General features: G+C 43.7%; 1 protein-coding gene and 1 long non-coding RNA gene across 2 annotated transcripts; one reads left to right on the top strand and one right to left on the bottom strand.

Moving 5' to 3' along the window:
* Positions 1 to 3,779: 3,779 nt before the first annotated feature.
* Positions 3,780 to 5,975, bottom strand: LOC112258405. Its single transcript, XR_002954746.2, has 2 exons — positions 5,358 to 5,975; positions 3,780 to 4,946 (listed from the first exon to the last, which is right to left on the bottom strand). It is a non-coding gene; the product is annotated as an uncharacterized LOC112258405 (long non-coding RNA).
* A 55-nt stretch (positions 5,976 to 6,030) lies between these two features.
* Positions 6,031 to 21,171, top strand: LOC112258404 (major vault protein-like). The gene is made up of 17 exons (XM_024432761.2): positions 6,031 to 6,184; positions 9,235 to 9,404; positions 11,283 to 11,478; positions 11,800 to 11,923; positions 12,352 to 12,483; positions 12,622 to 12,716; positions 13,430 to 13,666; positions 13,858 to 13,983; positions 14,207 to 14,413; positions 17,092 to 17,327; positions 17,549 to 17,746; positions 17,902 to 18,046; positions 18,241 to 18,452; positions 19,172 to 19,288; positions 19,644 to 19,770; positions 19,956 to 20,144; positions 20,503 to 21,171. Exons 1-17 carry the CDS (start codon positions 6,182 to 6,184, stop codon positions 20,623 to 20,625), a joined length of 2,637 nt encoding a protein of 878 aa, XP_024288529.2. The 5' UTR covers positions 6,031 to 6,181; the 3' UTR covers positions 20,626 to 21,171.
* The last annotated feature ends 86 nt before the right edge of the window (positions 21,172 to 21,257 follow it).

Raw genomic sequence — 21,257 nt, 5'->3', positions numbered from 1 at the left:
AAGAATTTTGAGCGAAGTTTTGCTTTACATGCAACAGACTGACCAATAAAATCGTCCCCCATTGTTTGTGCATAAAGGAGATTCCTGGAGTCCGTTTATTTAATTCAAGAATCCCTATACTTTGAACCATGAGATCAATTGAAATGGTATTCCTTGATCAATTCTCTCAAGACTGCAGTTGGCTATACTTGCTACTGTCCATGGCCCACATTCATAGAGTAAGAGTGCTGATCTAGGATCTCAAAAGATAAAGATCAGCACTTTCTTTGAGGCGTTTTATGAATATGTACCCAGGGCTCGGCAATTCTGTTTCACTAGGGTCAAAGTAGGACTACTGTTGCTTGTTAAATACTGCCAATACTGTCTGAAATGCATGTCATGCCTGTACCTATATTTAGAAAAGAATGTCATTTTTATTATAGCTCAATTTGAGGGTAGGCTAGTCTGAAACTGGGGTGGGATTCTATAAATGGAAAATATGCTATAAATATATTAGTTTTTAGTTGAACATAGAGTTGAACATAGACTAATTCCTTTCAGCAGATAGAAATATAACATTAGATTGTGGATAATTGTGTACAGTGCCAATAGGAAGCTTACACCCCCTTGAACTTCTTTCTCGTTTTGCTGTCTTAAAATCCAATCTAAAAAGGGATTCAATTAGATTTTGTTCTACAATTCTACACAACCTACTCCAGATATTCAAAGTGAAAGAAAGTTATAGAACATTTTCCAACTTAAGAAATAACTCTCCATCCCCCTGAGTTAATACTTGGTGGAAGCACCTTTGGCAGCCATTACAGCTGTGAATCATTTTCATTAAGATTTGACCAACTTTGCACAACTCTTAGGGCATAGTATATCCATATTTTTGGTCAAATGTGCTCAGGCTCAGTAAATTTGGTTGGGCATCATTGATGGGCAGCTTTATTTAAACCCCTCAGATTTTTTTAAAGCAGGACTGAGACTAGACCACTCAGGAACACTAAACACCTCTTGGAAAGCAATTCTGGTGTGTATTTGGCATTACATTTTGTGATATTGTCTCGCTGAAAAATAAACCTCTGTCCCAGGTTTAGGTTTTCAGAAGACTGAGGCAGTTTCCCTCTAACGTTTTACCTGGCCTTTGCTCCTTTCATATTTATTTTGATCCTGGCAAACTCCCCAGTCCCTGCCGATGACAAGCATACCCATAACATGACACTGCCAACACAATACTTGGCTTCTTATATAAATAGGCTGGAAGCTGCTGAAAAGGCCAGATATTTAAATAAAAAACAACCAATAAAATCTCAATGTTATCAAAAACAAAAGAGCTGCATCAAAAAACAATTATTGAAAAGACCTAAAAATATCTAAATATGTAGCAACACATTTACAGGAGGTATTTTCTTAGGCTGCTACTAGGGTGCCATGGAAACTATATAATTGTGTGATGATACCAAATATGTATATAAACCCTGGATTTATAATACTATGATTTCTAGATGCTTTGAAGCCATTGATTGGCCTCAGATAAGCAGTCCTCCATAGGAATGAATGGAATTATACAGTATTTCAATTTTAATGGTTCAAAGACATAATTACATGTATTTAAGTATTTTTTGTTGTAGTGGGGACAGTAAAATTAGAACTTCCAAAATGTATACTTTAAGGAAGAATAAAAAGATTTAGCTCACATAATATAATTTAAAAGTATGCATTGGAATGTAAGAAAATACACGTTGCAAAAACGAACGTAGATATTAGTAAATGCATTTTGATAGCTTCCAAAATATTATTACAACAGTGGGGGAGTGCAAAGATGGAGGCGCGTGGTTAGAGCGTTGGACTAGTAACCGGAAGGTTGTGAGTTCAAACCCCCGAGCTGACAAGGTACAAATCTGTCGTTCTGCCCCTGAACAGGCAGTTAACCCACTGTTCCCAGGCCGTCATTGAAAATAAGAATTTGTTCTTAACTGACTTGCCTGGTTAAATAAAGGTTAAAAAAATAAATTTAAAAAAACAGCGCCCTCTGTTTATCATCTAGTGTATATATAAATCATTGGACGATACCGTATGTGTGAGATAATGGCGGCTCAGATAGTTTGTTCAGTCGGCGTCTCCCATAGCAAAGGGACACATTTCAAGGCCCACTTAATCCAGTTTGTTTAACTAGGCAAGTCAGTTCTTATTTACAATGACGGCCTACCCTGGCCTAACCCGGATGCTGCCCTATGGGACTTCCAATCACGGCCGGTTGTGATACAGCCTGGAATCAAACCAAGGTCTGTAGTGACGCCTCTAGCACTGAGGTGCAGTGCCTTACGCTTCGAACACATTGCGTTTCAGTACACCAGAAGTACATTCATTTCCAATGGAACGCTGCGTTTGCCTTGCAGCATTGCGTTGGAGAGGCAGTTGCAGAGCGTTCTGTGTGGTGCAGATGCATCAAATTGTACGGTAAACCTGACAGAAAGTAACAAATTGTGAATGTTGAATTTTTGTTGCACACATATCCAGTAAAAACTGGAATTACATTATAAAAACATTAGATTGCATAATTTCTTTACATTGTGCATAATAAATTATGTATTCGATGACATCTAAAAAGGTATTGTGAGAGCCTATAATATAATTTCCCTCCAAAATAGCTAAATGCAATAATAGTCAAGATAGCAGAGTAGGCTCTTCCAACAATGAGACCAACGTTGAGGAAGGTGGTTTTGATCGCGCTGTTGGGCCGGGACCAACCCCGCCGAAAGCGCATGTCTGTGTGGGTCCAGAGGTGGTTGAAGTCCCGAAAGCATGCAGGTGAGTTCCACCGTCTCATTCAAGAGCTTCGACAATTTCGAGAGGAATTTAAAAGTTACTTTCGTCTGGACCGAAGCGATCACCTGCTCCAGATGGTTGGAGCCAGGATCGCCCGGATGGATACCAACTACTGGGGTCCATTAGCCCAGTTGAACTTCTGGCGATGTTTTCCTGTAAGCTACATTCTAGTGGATTTTTAAACTCTTTGATACCGTAATTGATTGATATTAGATATATTTTACGTTCAACCTAGCTAGTTAATAGACCCTATGTGACATGAGATGTACTTTTATAGAAAGTTCTAATTAACAATAGCTTTTCCCAGAGTTGGTTTAAAATCCTTATTCGGAGCAAGGTTCGTTTTTGAATGCGCCTTTGGGATTCTGGCAGCCCGGTGGAGAATGTATCGGCGTGCTTGGTCTCAGTCGCTAAAATGTCGATGCCTCCGTGAAGTTCTCCACAACGACCTGCCGAGGTCATTCCAGGTCCCGTTCCGGATGGAGACTGGCACGCCAAATGGTCACCTACCTGATGTCACCAGGGCAGGCGCCAACAACGCCCCCAGACAGGCACTCCAGGTGAGAGAAGCTGACCACCTACTTCTCATCGCCAGCAGGTGAAGTCCCATGGCAGTATGCCGTGGAGTGAAACGGCCCTTTTAAGAGCCCCCTAACACCAAGGTTATTTTAAGAACCATCCACCATTGTACATACAATTGTATTTCCCCCCACCCCCCAGATTATTTTATGTCTCCTTGTCTCTCTTCATTTGGAAGTTTTGTTTAAGTGAAATTTGGGAGTAAAGACTACACCTTAAACCCTTCCCTCTCCCATTAACATCAGGTGAGCAGGACCTCTAAGGTTATACGACATACAGTTGCTATGATAACAATGGGAAAAGGTAACCTAGGGTCGGCCATACAAATAGTAGTTTACCACCATCTTCACTGGTCTGACAAAATGCAGGTGGGGGGAAAAAAAATTGGGAAGAGAATGTTTTTACTTTCATCTAGTCTTAGATCTGCAAAGATGTAGGGAAGAAATAAACAGATTAAGTCTAAATTAGATATGAATAAACACATGAAACTGACTATGAAAACATTAGAATTAATAAGTATTCAAGTACAGGAAAGAACATGACAGGTATGTGTGTTGTAAAAAAAATAAAAACTATTGAAAGTGTGTGTAAAAATACTCAAATGAATGTGTAACCTGTAATCTGTAAGAACAACAGGAGCATGTATTTTTGGCACAACTGAAAACAAATACAGGGACTACTCATAAAGCCTAGACGTAGTAGGGGAACTTCCAACATGGCCTTAAAGACATGAAAGCCAGGGCACTGGAGATCTGAGGTACAGAGAGGAGTGGAGGAGAGGTGTGTGCGAGTCTAAAAAAAACTAAGAGTGAATGTGTAGCCACAATACAGGTAAACACACATTTCACCTTTAGTCTTGTAAAAAAAAAATCTCCGGTGTGTCAGTGTCAATTCAGTCAATTTTCATGCAATCTATGTACAACTAACAATGAATGCTATCCTATGTATTGAGAAACTACTAACAAGGACATAGTAAGCGGAATAAGGACAGTTGGAAAATCTCAGTTGCATTTCCTTGATTCCTTGAGGGTCACAATCTCAGATCCAGAGGTGCTTCCTCCATTTCATCATCTTCCGTTGTAGAGGGTCTCGCTGCACCGGTGGTGGTCACACAGCAGAGATGAACGATGATGTAGACGTTGTAGAGGGTCTCGCTGCACCGGTGGTGGTCACACAGCAGAGATGAACGATGATGTAGACGTTGTAGAGGGTCTCGCTGCACCGGTGGTGGTCACACAGCAGAGATGAACGATGATGTAGACGTTGTAGAGGGTCTCGCTGCACCGGTGGAGGAGGGTGGTCTCACTTGTAAATGACATTGAGGGCTTTGATGCACCCGTGGCGCCCACACTTGTGGATGACGTAAAGGGTCTGGCTGTAAGATTGCCACTCGTTGCCCGAGGCACAATAAATGGATCCAGAAAAGAAAGAATGTGTCAGAAGCGCCAAGGCTGCTGGCCTGAAGCTGCTGACCCAGACCTCTTCTTCTCTTTCTCTGCCCTTCTCTCTCTGATGCCTGTCCCTGAGTCCTCTCCACTTCCTCCTACAGTCTTCTTCTACATAGACATGAACATGATAAGCCAAACCATCACCTAGCATTACTTTGGTTTTTAGATAACCATGTGTGTGTGTACAGTAGGTGACATGTCCATGATGGCTATCTGATCAAATTATCAGGGGTACAGTAGTATCTACCATTTATCTGACATTCACACTCTTTCAAACATTATCATTTGGGCAGTAGTAACTAGCATAATTTATATGACTATTTCTTTCACACACACACCTCATTGGCTAGGTTAGGATAGCTAGCTAACTAGTCACATCTAGCACAAGCTCACTACTAAATTGACCTGGCAATACTACTATCGTGGACACTTGTCTCCAAGCAGCATTTTTTTGTGTTTATGTCCCAGTAGCTGTCAGCAGTTGTGTCAAAAATACATAGTTTTGAGGATACTGCTTACATGATTCTCTCCTCCATGTGTCCAACCGTCTGCAAAAGATACCTGCATCAGTATAGTCGCCTAGCTGTGCAAAATGTTATGCAGCAATGACGCAGTCGGTGTGTTCGGGACTGATGACGTGAAAGAAATCGAGTTATGGTAGCAGGGTTATGCCGCATTGATGTACCAGTCGGAACTTGGAAATTCGGATATTTCAGACTTGTTAACTGTTTGAAGTTACACACGTACCGCGTTCACCAGTCGGGCATTTTTAAGTTTCCTACTTCCGACTGGCACTTGAACGTAGCATTTATTATTAAAAAAACATTTTTCAGTACTGCGTCAATAGGCTCCTAGAGAAAAGGAACTAGTAGATACAATGGTTTTCGTACTATCAAGCGTATCTAGTACATTTATGAATATCTACATAACAGCAGTCGTCCAGTAAATCACGTTACTTGTAATCGTTTTTCCGGGATTGCTTCCGCATGGTTTCCACTAGATAGCCCAGCCACAAAGTAAAAATGGTCTATATCGTAAACATTTATGAAAGTAAGTGCTTTTTGGTCTTATTTTAAGGTTCGTCTTGTGCATGAGGTTGGCAGTGTGGTTAAGGTTAGGTTAAAATCACATTTTAAAGAAGAGAAATTCTAGAAATAGGCGGGGTTTTGACTTTGTGTCTGTGGTAACTAGTGACGCCTCTTCTGCATAGCCTAGCCAGGCACGCCCACCAACCCACTCAAAACACACATACGCGCAAATAAAGTTGTTAAAAAAAACAGACCATCTGGCTACAGACGTTTGCCAAGCTAGGAGAAGTGGAGAATCTGCTCAATTATTCAACAATGGTAAGAAACTCTCATAGCTACTCTAGATTAGTTAGTAGGCGTTCTGCCGAGTGGCGCAGCGGTCTAAGACACTGCATCTCAGTGTAGTGTCACTACAGACCCAGGTTCGAGCCTGGGCTATATCATAACCGGCCGTGATTGGGAGTCCCATTGGGTCGCGAGGTTAGGGTATGGCCGGGGTAGTCCGGCATTTTGTGAATTTGTTCTTAACTGACTTGCCTAGTTACATAAATAAAGTGCATCCTCTAATACTGGAAAAGGAAACTTCTATAACTTGTGTTTGTGAAACAGAATGCGCTTTCAATTTAAAAAAATAACATTTACATCTCAGCTTGGTCCAATGCATTAAGCTTACATTTACATTCTGAACTTTTGGAATCTGTTCTCAAGACATTTCAAAAGTTGCTAATAAAACGCCTAGAACATAACTTCCAAATGAAAATGCGTCATACTTCCTTGGAGTTGACTGGTCACAGCATTGAAAGGGATACACGGTGTCCGGTTTCCCAAAAATATCTTATTAAGGCTATGTTCATCGATAAACTTAGCCTTAAGATGAATTTGAGGACGGAATAATGTACTGTTAAAGTATTAGAACTAGCCCTTACAATAATGCTTTGTGTGCTATTTCCTAATTCTGTAAGGGAAACACCCATATCACCTGGTACAGAACTAACTGCAAAACAGGTGCACTTTACCCACTCAAATAAACAATATCATGTCCATATCTCTTACACCACTGATTTGTAAATGCTTTATCTATGGGGTTCCTCTCTCCCTCTAAGCAGCAGAGATGAACGTTATGCTCTTTGACTCATTCTGCAACATTTTATTTTCCACTGTGTTGTTCAATGTAGGGCAAGCTATCTCTTCAACGGAAGTTGAATGTCAGGCTTAGATTTGACCCAAGTTGAAAAGGGGAGATTTATTTTGTAGACACTTGCACACTTACATCTGCATTTCTGCCTCTAGAACACAGAGCATTATCAATGCAAAACATGTTGCTGTGGAGACAACAAACTTCACATGCCAGATGAGTTTAAGACCAAAAGCATGACTGATCATTGCAATTTGAAATCAGGACAGAATTTATGCATCCACTGTTGTCTGCAAATATATGTGCCCCCCAAAAAAAAAAAAAAAAAGAATTTTTTTCAAGCACTTGACATTTTGTTGTATACCATATGTGCTTTTGGTGTCATGGAGGGGATTGTTTCTGTGAGATGGTGTGGGTGACGATGGTTACTGTCCCTTCACACTTAGTACAGTACACAGCGCACACCTTATAACTGCATGAGCTCAATGTAGACACTATAGTACATGAGCTATGTTGTACTGTCCCTCTTGCTTGATAGTTCTTGAGTGGGTGGAGGCACTGTACAGTGAAATAGCAATAGTTTTGGGCGTGCCAGTTTGAAAGGTGTGTGTGTCTGTATGACCGATTTGTCATGTGTTTGGCACAGATGTGTGTACCTGGTGGGAGTGTCCATATTTTTGCCTTGTATAAAGAGACCCGTACTTACTTTTGTTCTGTCAAGCCCCTCTGTGTATCTATTACCTGGCCCATCCAGTTTGCGTCAGTTGCACCAGTAGTGTTATTATCAGGTGTATTTGCTCTCACAATTCCGGAGCGTTCCAACAAATGTATGAGCATGTTGGTTAAAGAACACTGTCCAATGGGAAACATTTTCTCTTGAGTTATAGCATACACTCTAGTATAAATAGTAATTCCCTAAACGCAGACAGTGGTGGAAAAAGTACCCAATTGTCATACTTGAGTAAAAATAAAGATACCTTCATAGACAATTATTCAAGTAAAAGTGAAAATCACCCAGTAAAATACTACTTGAGTAAAAGTTTTAAAGTATTTGGTTTTAAATATACTTAAGTATCAAAAGTAAATGTAATTGCTCAAATATACTTAAGTAAAAGTATAAATTATTTCAAATTCCATATTAAGCAAACCAGACTGCACCATTTTATTATAATGTTAGTTTTTGGACAGCCACGGGCACACTCCAACATCATTTACAAACAGAGCATGTGTGTTGAGTGAGTCCACCAGATCAGAGGCAGTAGGGATGACCAGGGATGTTCTCTTGATAAGTGTGTGAATTGGACAATTTTCCTGGCATGCTAAGCATTCAGAAAGTGTCAGGGGAAAATGTATGACGTAAGAAGTATATTATTTTCTTTAGGAATGTAGTGAAGTAAAAGTATTATAAAAATGAATACACACACAAATCTGATAAACCCCCCCAAAAAAAAAAAACCCTTGTATTTTTACATAAGTACTTTACACCACTTAGCACAGGAAACAGTAATCCTTGTCCTGGACTGAAAGACACTTCTATCTTGGACATCTTTTTAGTCCAACAGTAGACTTTTGGCGAATATTCGTACATGTGTTTTGAAATACAAAATGGCAGAGCGAGAAGCTGCTTGAGAGGAGCGCTAGATAATGTCCTAATGGGGGCGGGGGGATCAGCTGTCACCTGGTCAGTACCTTCAGATCAGAACCACTGGAAGAAGAGGCAACAAGGGGAGAAACATTTTGGACATTTAACAGACTCATCCAGGGGGACTTGCAGTCAGTGCATTCCACGTACGGTAAGAAGGCTACAGTCAGGGGAGGAGGAAAATGAGATTGAGATCCACACAATGAGGCAGGAAGTCAGTGTTCGACATTGCAGCTGACTGTAAAGGCGGGTCGAGACGGACTGATCTACAAATCACCTTGCATCATAAATAACTACTCAATGTTATTTGTAGGTCAGTCTGTCACAATTGACCTATGATACATCATGGTTTTGATGCTCTCGAACATGGCCAGCGTCACCTTTAGGCAGTAGGGCAGGCTACTTCAAGGGGCCTGTTCTGGAGGACATAACATTACAGAACTTTTCAGATAATCATATATCTGTTCTATAATCTATATCTTGTCTATCTGTCAGAATAGGAAATTGTGTCAGCTCTATTTCATTATATTGTTGTAAGTTTCACATCACTGAATAGACCCCTGTTAACTCTTTCCACCCCGGCCGTTCCAGATGACATCCAAGAATGGCGGGAGCAGAGGAGGGATGGAATTTGTGGGGCATGTGGATGTGTCAATCATTCGTATTCCGCCCCACCACTACATCCATGTCCTTGACCAAAACACCAATATCGCCCGTGTGGAGATAGGACCACTCACCTACATCAGACAGAACAATGAGAAGTGAGGAAGTGTGTGTGTGTGTTTATCTGATAAGGTCTGCATGTAGTTTCCTAATTACTAGTGCGATTGGTTGTTTTCATTTTCTTCTAAGCCTCCTGATGCCAAACAAGCCATTTGTCTCTGTGGTTACAGCGTCACACACTATTTGACAGCACACTTCGAACGTTACCAACTATCAAGTTTTTAATGGCACCTTTTAGGTGTTTCTTTACAGGTTTAGGTTAGTCAACATATGCCTTGTACAAACACGTTTACACTCAGTTCCGGACGACTGTGTGATCACACTCTCCGTAGCTGATGAAAGACCTTTAAACAGGTCAACATTCACAAGGCCGCTGGGCCAGACGGATTACCAGAACGTGTAGTCCGAGCAGGCGCTGACCAACTGGAAAATGTCTCACTGACATTTTCAACCTGTCCCTGATTGAGTCTGTAATACCAACATGCTTCAAGCAGACCACCTTAGTCCCTGTGCCCAAGAACACTAAGGTAACCTGCCAAAATAACTACCAACCCGTAGTACTCACGTCTGTAGTCATGAAGTACTGGTCATGGCTCACATCAACACAATTATCCCAGAAACCCTAGACCCACTCAAATTGCACACCGCCCCAACAGATCCACAGATTATGCCATCTTTATTACACTCCACACTGCCCTTTCACACTTGGACAAAAGGAACACCTACGTAAGAATGTTATTCATTGACTACAGCTCAGCGTTCAACACCATAGTGCCCTCAAAGCTCATCACTAAGCTAAGGATCCTGGGACTAAACACCTCCCTCTGTAACTGGATCCTGGACTTCCTGACATGCCGCTCCCAGGTGGTAAGGGTAGGTAACAACACATCTGCCATGCTGATCCTCAACACGGGGGCCCCTCAGGGGTGCATGCTCAGTCCCCTCCTTTACTCCCTGTTCACTCATGACTGCATGGCCAGACACGACTCCAACACCATCATTAAGTTTGCTGATGACGCAACAGTGGTAGGCCTGATCACCGACAACGATGAGACAGAGACCTGGCCATTTAGTGCCAGGATAACAACCTCTCCCTTCATGTGATCAAGACAAATGAGATGATTGTGGACTACAGGGAAAGGAGGGCCGAACACGCCCCCATTCTCATCGATGGGGCTGTAGTGGAGCAGGTTGAGAGCTTCAAGTTCCTTGGTGTCCACATCACCAACAAACTATCATGGTCCAAACACACCAAGACAGTCACGAAGAGGGCACAACAAAGCCTATTCGCCCTTAGGAGACTGAAAAGATTTGGCATGGGTTCTCAGATCCCTAAGTTCTACAGCTGCACCATCAAGAGCATCCTGACTGATTGCATCACTACCTGGTATAGCAACTGCTTGGCCTCCGACCGCAAGGCACTACAGAGGACAGTGCGTACCACCCAGTACATCACTGGGGCCAAGCTTCCTGCCATCCAGGACCTCTATACCAGGCGTTGTCAGAGGAAGGCCCTAAAAATTGTCAGACTCCAGCCACCCTAGCCATAGACTGTTCTCTCTGCTACCACACGGCAAGCTGTACCGGAGTGCCAAGTCTACGTCCAAGAGGCTTCTAAACAGCTTTTACACCCCCCCTGTATATAGCCTTGTACCGGTACCCCCTGTATATAGCCTTGCTACTGTTATTTTACTGCTGCTCTTTAATTATTAGTTATTTGTAATTTTTTTACTTATCTATTTTTTACTTAACACCTATTTTTCTTAAAACATTGTTGGTTAAGGGCTGTAAGTAAGCATTTCACTGTAAGGTACCTGTTGTATCCGGGCGCATGTAACAAATACAATTTGATGTACAGAATCGGTGTCGATTAGTGTGTCAGTCACTAGGTGACTGTATCGTCCCCTCCTTCCCAGAGTGCTGTTCTCCCCCGCGCGAATGACCATGGTCCCTCCTCGCCACTACTGCGTGGTGCTCAACCCTGTCGCTCGCGACGACAACGGACAGGTGCTCTTCGACCCATCGGGACAGGCCAAGCTTCGCCATGCTGACCTGGAGATCCGGCTCACCCAGGACCCTTTCCCCCTCTACCCCGGAGAGGAGATCCAGCAGGTACTGTCTGTCTGTCTGTTAGACGTCAGCGCTAAAGCCTAGGTGTTAGCAGTGCAGGGTGCTAATGCAAGTCTTCAGGTGTCCGAGCAGAGGTTACTCAGCACACAAGTGTGGTTCACTGAAACCCCTCCATTATGATCCCATTGAGCTAAAGCGTAGGCATTCACTTGGATAGATAATATAACTGTCTGGGACCTGGGTGCTAGCCCCGTTCTCCTGCATGCCACAACTGTGTTAGCCTGCAGAGTTAAAGCCTAGGCATTAGAAGTTTGGAGAGTTAAAGCAATTATGTTTTTATCCTCTATCCCCACCCACTCCCAGAACATGACAGCACTGCAGATCGTCTACCCAGACACTGCTCTGCGCCTGCAGGCTTTGCTGGACTTTGAGGACGCGGGAGGAGAGAAGAGGGTTGCCGGAGATGAGTGGCTGTTTGAAGGGCCAGGTGAGTTCTCTGGGTTCAACTCCTAACACATCCATTACAACTTTCCTTGGGTCCTAACAGTGGTCATATTGATATTGATCAATGCATATATTTTTTGGGACCAAATCAGAGCATTCTTTTAACGAGATAGCTAGTGCTCTTTCAATTTGTTTCTAATTTAACTTGCTGAAGTCAAATCCAATTTGATTCATCACGTGCACAGTTTGCAGCAGGTGTAAAAGGTGCAGTGAAATACATTATTGAGAGCTCTCAACAGTGCAGTATAATACCAATATAATCAAAGTCCAAAAAAACAAGTAGTAGAAGAAAGTAGTATGCAAGAAACGTAGTATATTCCAAACGGTATGTAGTACCCGATTCTAAACACAGCCTGGTTGCCTAATAATGCTTCTTTAACCCCTGACCCCTAACCTCTGCCCCACCCATAGGGACGTACATCCCCAGGAAGGAGGTGGCGGTGCTGGAAACCATCAAGGCCACGGTGATCAGAGAGAACCAGGCCATCCGCCTCCGAGCGCGCAAGGAGGGCGTGGACAGGGGTGGAGTCCGCAGGGTCACTGGTGAGACACATATACTGTATTTAATCTTTTTTATTGTACATATAATGTATGTACACAAGTAGCAGATGTATCGCTATCATACACAGACGTGCGCACACACCTACCTAGCTGAGTGATTCCCTGTGTGTGTGTGTCCAGGTGAGGAGTGGCAGGTGAGAAAGGTGGGGGCGTATCTACCAGGGGCTCATGAGGAGGTCCTCGACATCGTCAACGCTTTCATCCTCACTGACAAGGTAACACCTCTCTCGCCCTCACTTTATCTAGAACCCCCCCCCTTTCTCTCTTACACTTTACCTATCACTCACCTTCCTTCTCTCTCCTATCTCTCTTGTATTAATGCCAAAATGTGGGGCTCAAAACGGGTGGGGCAGCCCTGAATGACGGGTCGCCACTGAGCATGCAATAATGTAGCCTAAATCAAGAGTGGGCCTATTATTTTTGCTTGCGTATATAGCCAACTCCAAAAACCCTGAGGAGGTTGTGAACTATGAATATGACACTCGCATGCTTTTGAAAATAGGATTGGTATTATTTTCTATCTGTATCATGATGATCAGATCCTACGCCTGCTCCCTAACGAGGTGGAGTGAATGTTAGGAAAGGGCTGAAATGTGGATTTTAAAAAATGATTGTTTCAAAATATTATTATTATTTTTTATTTTTTTATAACAGCGGTTCCACACATCGCCGTGAGAAAAATGTGTATTTTATTCTGTTATATTCTTACTATAAAATATGTCTGACTGGATAGGTGGGTCTGTTTTTAATAAACAAAACAACGGACTATTGATTTGAATGGCGCAGCCATGGCTGCACTGACCCGTAACATAGGCCTAATTAAACTCAATATGCTCTTCTATTCTTTTGAAAATACATTTTATTAGTCTTATGATGTTTCGTGGGACCTGCCTAAATGAGTTGATGTTTTTTTTCCCCCCACTCTCAGAAAGCACTGCACGTGCGAGCAACGCGGCCATTCCGTGACGCCGGGGGGCGGGACCGGCGCACTGGGGAAGAGTGGCTCGTTACCATGGCGGAGCGGGAGGCACACATCCCGTCTGTTGCTGAGGAAGTGGTGGGAGTGGTCAACGTGACCACGCTGAGCAGCCGTCAGTACTGTGTGATCCTGGACCCGGTGGGACCAGACGGTAAACCACAGCTGGGTCAGAAGAGGGTGGTCAAGGTGAGACTGAACGAGAGCTCCGTCTTTCACGCCTTTTGTGTGGTCACTTGTTTGTGTAGTCGCTCGTTGGTGTTTTACACACTTTGAGGAAGTTCAGTGACTTCTGTTTTGTTCATTAATTCACCTTTGTAGCTTTTAGTCACTTCCCCAATGAGCTTTCATTTAACACTCTCCTCTCCTCCTCCTCCCAGGGGGAGCGTTCGTTCTTCCTGCAGCCAGGGGAGCACTTAGAGGAGGGAATCCAGGATGTTTACATTCTCTCTGAGGAGGAGGGCCTGGTGCTGAGGGCCGTAGAGGCCTTCAACGATACACAGGAGGTGAGGGAAGGGTGGAAGAATTGAAATGCAGATGGGAGGGGACACAAATGCACCTTGGTCAAATATAACGACGGTCCTAAACAGGACTGTCTGGTTTGGCTGGTACACAATCCATTCAATGTACATTTGGTGCTTTCACACTGTCTCACTCTTTCTCTCTCACTTTCCCTCCCTCTCCTTATCTCTCTGTCCCTCCTCTCTCTCTCCCTCTCCTCTCTGATAGCAAGAGGAAGAGGAGGATGAGGGGGAGGAGGAGAGGGCCAAGCTCTCCCGGAGGGGTGGAGTCCAACGTCGCCCCGGTGACCGCTGGATGCTACGCGGACCAATCGAGTACGTCCCCCCGGCTGCCGTGGAGGTGATGCTACGGCGACAGGCCATCCCATTGGACGAGAACGAAGGGATCTATGTCCGAGACATCAAAACAGGAAAGGTGAGTTTTTACCCAGCGGAATGTTTGAAGATAGGGGCTACGTCCCAAATGGCAACTTGACCGTTAAGTTTAGGCAATCATTTTGGGATAGGGTTAACCTGAACATGACAGTACATTTTTTTCACATTAATTCCGACTGGGTCAGGAAAGGGTTAAGGTTTGAGATGTGCCTAGCACTGGGATTGAACCGACCATCTTCAGAGCTGTTGCTCACAGTTTAACTAGATGGTAATAGGCGCTCACATTGCCCCTAGTAGACAGTATCCCTCCATGTCTTGTGGAACAGGGGCCTCATTTATGTGTACGTACAAAATACACCCCGACATGTGCGTGCTCCAATTTTCACGCAACAGTTGGCATTTTTTATATTTTAAAAATCTTGACGTGAGAATGTGCTCACCTCCCCGCAAACTTTAGACCATGCGTATGCACATCTGCTAGTGGTTGAAATATTGTATTGCAAGCGAGTAGGCTATTTTGTGCAAATGTGGGATTTGATGAAAATTAAAAGCAGGAAAGAACAAACAAGAATTCAGCGATTTGCCATTAGTGAGAAGAGCAAAAATCATTTGAATTATTTAAAAAAAAATCTAAAATAATTAAGACCTAGAAATTATTTTATTTTATCTTCACAACCATTGCAGAATAAATTCCTCATCTTTTCTGGCTGTGCTGAGTTCATATTCCCATCGTAGCCATACAACCAATTACCATGTGAATCTCTCACTTAATTGGACCTAGTAGCCAGGCGTAGACACTGTTTCAGAATGTGCGGGCAGTCCATGTTTAGGTTAGGGAAAAGTTGATGCAAAACATTGTTGAATTCAAACGTTCTGCTGACAGGTCCACAACCATTTTGACCATGTCCTTTGCGGTGTCAAAAGGTTGAATGGAGGGCATGTTTTCCAGGCTGAGTTTTAATGCTTGTTCACGCATGGAGAGTTTTACAACCGGTCTGATTTTATAACGAGAAACATGCATATTTATAGTATGGTGTACGCCAAGTACAACATTTTTGTATGTGCGCCGATTAAAAAAATATATATATACTTTTTTTTTAATGTATTTTTTACATTTTATTTTCAGAAATGGCACACGCAGAAATGTTGTGACATTTTAAGCAATGATTATAAATGAGGCCCCTGGACAAACTTCTAATACTGCAGTGGATCTGGTGTGACCTGGCTGATTCTCTATAGTGCTTGGGCACCTGACTGTCAAACAATTTTTGCTTTCTTTAAAAAATAAAAAAAAACATTTCCTGCAATTCTACATTGTTTCTTCAAAAGGGGAATCCATATGAACAGAATACAACTATTTATTAGGTTCTGCCACAAGAAATTATATTGAACTCGAGTACTCAAATTATTTGAATTTATTTTTAAACACAAGGCCAGAAAACAAAACGTGTGCATATATCTATATGCCAACAGTGTGCAACAATGGCTAATTTATCATAACATTACAGATAACCAATCCTAATGGCTAAATTGCCACATATACAGTATATTCAGTCAATTAAAAACTGCCATTAAGATTAATTTATTGTAACCGTTATATCAACTGGTTATATTATATTGTGGAACACAATCTTCAAAAGGCAGTAGCCTCAGCAGTTACGCTTGCTTGTAGAAGCCTGTGGCTGTTCAATGGCATAGCCTTGTTTTTGTTAATTTAGCAGACAAGATGCTCTTATTTCCCGAGCCCTTATCACAGTCAAGACGCACCTATTTTATAGTAATTTAACAGAACAGAATAAAATAGAACAACGCTACAGCATACAATGTCATTCTAGATGATTCTGGGCTTCCAACTTTGTGGCCACAGTTTGGGGAAGGCCCTTTCCTGTTTCAGCATGACAATGCCCCTTGCACAAAGCGAGGTCGGTGGTTTGTCGAGATCGGTGTGGAAGAACTTGACTCACCTCAAATCCATCGAACAACCTTTGGAATAAATAGGAACGCCGACTGCGAGCCAGGCCTTGTCGCCCAACATCAGTGCCTGACCTCACTAATGCTCTTGTGGCTGAATGGAAGCAAGTCCCCGCAGCAATGTTTCAACATCTAGTGGAAAGCCTTCCCAGAAGAGTGGAGGCTGTTATGGCAGCAAAAGGGGGACCAACTCCATATTAATGCCCATGATTTGGCAATGAGATGTTCAACTAGCAGGTGTCCAGGCTTTTGGTCATGTAGTGTATTTGATGCAATGAGGGTAGACATGGTTTTTATTTGGACGATTATGACTTATAAAGCAAAGCAGAACTGTTTCATCGAGCTACAAATATCCTGTGATTTATTTATTTTTTTCATTTTGCGCGTACAGACAGCGTGGCCACATTATAACCGCGAAGCGCCTGCTGTCCTCTCGCATATGGGGCTCGGTCAGGACTGTTACTTTTGTAACTGAATGAAAACAACATTTTTAACTGATTTTAATGTTGGGAAAATATATGGTGCAAATGCAGAATGGTGTTAAATGCTTCTAAACAGCTTGGGGAGAAATTATTTCAGATTTAATCATGTAATACTAGGCTTACTGTAGGGGGGAAATTTAGGACATACACTAAAACACCTGATTCAAATGATCCAGGGAATCCATTCACCTGTTATTTAACAACCTTAAATCCCCACCCACCTCTCACCATCCCCCCCCCTCCCCCATTGGCTGCCTGGCTCTAGGTCCGTGCTGTGATTGGCCACACTTACATGCTGACGCAGGACGAGGAGCTGTGGGCGAAGATTCTGCCTCAGAATGTTGAGACCCTCCTGACCTCCACAAAGGATCCCCTGGCTGACCGCTCGGACCGCAGAAAGGAAGTGGAGATGACGGCCCGGGACAAGACTGAGGTGGTGTCCTACAGGGTTCCCCACAACGCTGCCGTGCAGGTCTACGACTACAGGGAGAAGAAGGCCAGGTAAACATGGCTGACAGGCAGACGGACGTGGAGGGACAATGACTCTGGCCCTGTCCAGAAACAACCCATAAAACTAGCATGCACCCTATTCCCTATATAGTGCACTACTTTTAACCAGAGCAACATTGGGCCCCTAGTGTTAACTTTTCCCTTTCGCCCTCCCTCTCTCTTCCCATCCCCTCATCTCTTTCCATTTCTCCTCCTTCCCTCCCCTCTCTCAGGGTGGTGTTTGGGCCAGAGATGGTAATGTTGGGTCCTGATGAGCAGTTCACCGTGCTTTCCCTGTCGGGGGACAAGCCCAAGAGGACCAATGTCATCAAGGCCGTGTGTCTGCTGCTGGGGCCGGACTTCTTCACTGACATCATCACCATAGAGACGGCCGACCACGCACGCCTGCAGCTGCAGCTCAGCTACAACTGGTAGGGTTTGTGTGGGGCGGGGGGGGGTGGGTGGGTGGGTGGGTGTATGTGTGTGCTTGAGAATCCTCTGCGATTTGGTCTGTCTCTCTGTGTCCCTAGTCTAGTCTGTAGGCCAGCTGATGCATTTAATCTCTCACTCACTCACTCATTTACAGGCACTTTGACCTGAAGTCTCCCGCGGACCCGTCCCAGGCTGCGGCTCTGTTCTCGGTACCAGACTTTGTGGGCGATGCCTGTAAAGCCATCGCCTCCCGCGTCAGAGGAGCCGTCGCCTCCGTGCAGTTTGACGACTTTCACAAGGTCCGTCCACACACCTCAGGCATCTAAATCTGCACTGTTCTTCCTTTTCAACACACTTTTTAAATTCTACATGGCCTCCAGCCCTTAGCGGTTGTAGTTTAGGTAGGCCTATGGAAACCGTAAGTCAATAGATTCAAAGACAACAATAACACCCCCACGCTTTAACCTCTTCTTTAACCCCCTCCACTCTACAGAACTCCAACCGGATCATCTGCTCCTCTGTGTTTGGCTTTGATGACAAGATGGCAGTGCGTCCCAGCCTGCGCTTCCACCAGAACAGTCTGGTCATCAGCAGTGTGGACATCCAGTCAGTGGAGCCGGTGGACCAGAGGACCAGAGACTCCCTGCAGAAGAGTGTCCAGCTGGCCATCGAGATCACCACCAACTCACAGGAGGCTGCCGCACGGTAGGACACAAGATGCGCGTGCACACACGGAGGGGGGATTTCCCCTCTGAAGCCATCGAAGTTCAAGGCCGAACATGGTACTGCAGGAACTGTTAGCATAAAATAGGATCCCCCCCATTATAGTGAATGGAAAAATGTCTATCTTTGATTACAAAATTTGAAGACAATCATGACTTCTAATACACTAGATATATTTACTTGAACCGATTTATTTTAAAATCTCATTACAGAAGTTATAAGAATAATTTGTTTGCTAATGGCAGCCTACAGTACACCTGTCTGCCTTCAACTTTAGTTATTTAATGAGATTGGGCAGCACTGAGCTAGCCTGCAACTCACTTCTTGGAGTTGCTCAAGCTGCACATGTTATGTCTCCATGAGACACCACCTTAAGACTTCATTTGGCTTCAATGCGCCTTCACATGGGAATGAATGGCTCGTGATCGATGGCTTTGTCCATATGTCATTGACAAACACGCATGTGCACACACACACTTACAGGAGCAATTCAGGTTAAGTGCCTTGCTTAAGGGCACATTGACAGATTTTCCACCTAGTTCGGCTAAGGGATTCGAACTAGTGACCTTTTTGATTACTGGCCAATCCTCTCAATTGCTAGGCTACCTGCCACCAGACAGACATACAGAGTTCATCTTCAGATTGGGTTGTTTTTGCCAATTGGGTAAGCGTTAACTTCTCTCTCCCCTCCCTCCCTACAGCCATGAGGCAGAGCGTCTCGAGCAGGAGGCACGTGGTCGTCTGGAGAGGCAGAGGATCACAGACCAGGCGGAGGCAGAGAAGACCAGGAAAGAGCTGTTGGAGCTGGAGGCCCTCAGGTGACCATTAATGCTTTGCCGCTAACACTAACGAATGTTAGCATCGCTTATGGGAAATGTAATGGTAGGGGGATAGCATTAGCATAACGCTAACACATGTTAGCATCCTTGATGGGAAAATGTTATGGCAAGAGACTAGAATTAGCATGGCTAGAGTTAGCATCATGCTGTTCTTAGTAGTGTGACTGAAGTTGTATCGAGTAAGATTTTAGATCAGAGATCCTAACATAATGCTGTTGTGTGAATGCGGAGGTTAGATATGTGGCGCTGGGGTGAAGAAGTTTCCACAAGGTACAGCACTAGGATCAGTTTTTCCAACCTTAACCATCTAACAGTGTGTCGTTGTGTGTTGCAGTGCGGCGGTGGAGAGTACAGGGGCAGCCAAGGCAGAGGCCCAGGCCAGAGCAGAGGCAGCCTATATCCAGGGAGAGGCAGCAGTCAACGAGGCTAAACTGAAGGCTGAGGCCCAGAGGATTGAGGCTGTACGTATCCTCTTGCTGTGTGTTCTACATGGTTTAATTCTGAAACAACAAGTAGTTCACCTGTAATTGCTGACCTGTGTGTGTGGGTCTGTTTTGTTTGATGAATGTTTGAAGGTGTTCTACATTGTGTAATTCTGAAAGGTTCACATACTATGTGTAGCTGACCTGTAATTGTGTGTGTGCAGGAGGGCGAGCTGAACCGTCTGTCCAAGGCGAGGGAGCAAGAGCTAAACTATAAGTCAGAGATGGATCGTTTGGAAGTGGAGAAACAGCAGAAGCTGGCTGAGATAGAGAGCAACCGCTTTAAACAGCTGGTGGACAGTATCGGCGCCGACACCCTGCAGGAGATGGCTAGAGCCGGCCCCGAGCTACAGGTACATAAACTCCTGACACACCGTAACACTGTCATATTTGTGCTACACAATACATTTTGTCTGAATAAAAATGGCACCTGCAGAATCCTTACGCTCTCACTCGGGTCGGAATCATTCTGTAATGTTTTACTTTACGTTTCACAGAGCAGGTCTGTCTTTCTCCCACCCAATCTCAATTTAAATAAATGAGCTATCTTAGCGTGACAACATTATCAGCATGTTTCAGCAAGATACCGTTTTAAGATATTGGAACTGGAATACTGGCTCTTCTTCAATCAGTTATAATGGGAAAGGAACAATTATCATATTTGATATATAATCTCTCTCGCTCTTTTTGTCCTTCCCTCCCCTCCCCTAGGTCAAGCTGCTCCAGTCTCTGGGTTTGAAGTCCACCCTGATCACAGACGGCTCTTCTCCCATCAACCTCTTCAGCACGGCCAACGGCCTTCTGGGAGCTTTATCTCAGAGCCCGGGCCAGTGAGAGGAGGAAGAGAATAGGAAAAAGAGGAGAATGTCGACAAGAAGAGAATTTCCAGTCTGAAAGCATCCCCTACAGATGTGGGATTTCTGGTTGTTTATCCATTATGTCTGATGTAGTAACTGACCATTTAAGGAGATGACATGGGCGACTGTACTGTGGTGATTATTCTGACGTGTGTGTGTGTGTACACACAGCTGTGTGTCTGACTAAAGACGCCCAAGTGAACATTTCCTTGGTTTACATGACTTTTTTTTTTACTCATCTGTTTGGTGCCGTCGATGCCATATAAAGTGCTGTCCAACTCCATGTGTTGCATATCTCCACTAACCGGAATGCTTCATAGTAAAGGAATCTTTCCTTGTTTGAGGTTTATGCAAATTTATTTCATTCATTTCTTGGTCCATTTATCAAAGAAATTAAAGCATGAACTTTCCCCAAAACATTGAGTGCCAATTCTTCAGTTTGTGTGTACAGAAAACATGGATACATCACACACTGGATAATGTGTCTCAATCTATTTGAATAAATCATATTTTTTGCAATTACCACCATGCATCGAACTCTTCATCTACAGTTTATGTGTTCAGCTTATTCAGTAGTAACTAATAAAAACAACATTAAGCCACATGCTC

Source organism: Oncorhynchus tshawytscha, linkage group LG09 (genome assembly GCF_018296145.1).
Source record: "Oncorhynchus tshawytscha isolate Ot180627B linkage group LG09, Otsh_v2.0, whole genome shotgun sequence".
NCBI classification, from domain to species: domain Eukaryota; kingdom Metazoa; phylum Chordata; class Actinopteri; order Salmoniformes; family Salmonidae; genus Oncorhynchus; species Oncorhynchus tshawytscha.
The sequence above is the reverse complement of the archived record's forward strand: the minus strand, read 5'-3'. Positions and strand labels throughout refer to the sequence as shown.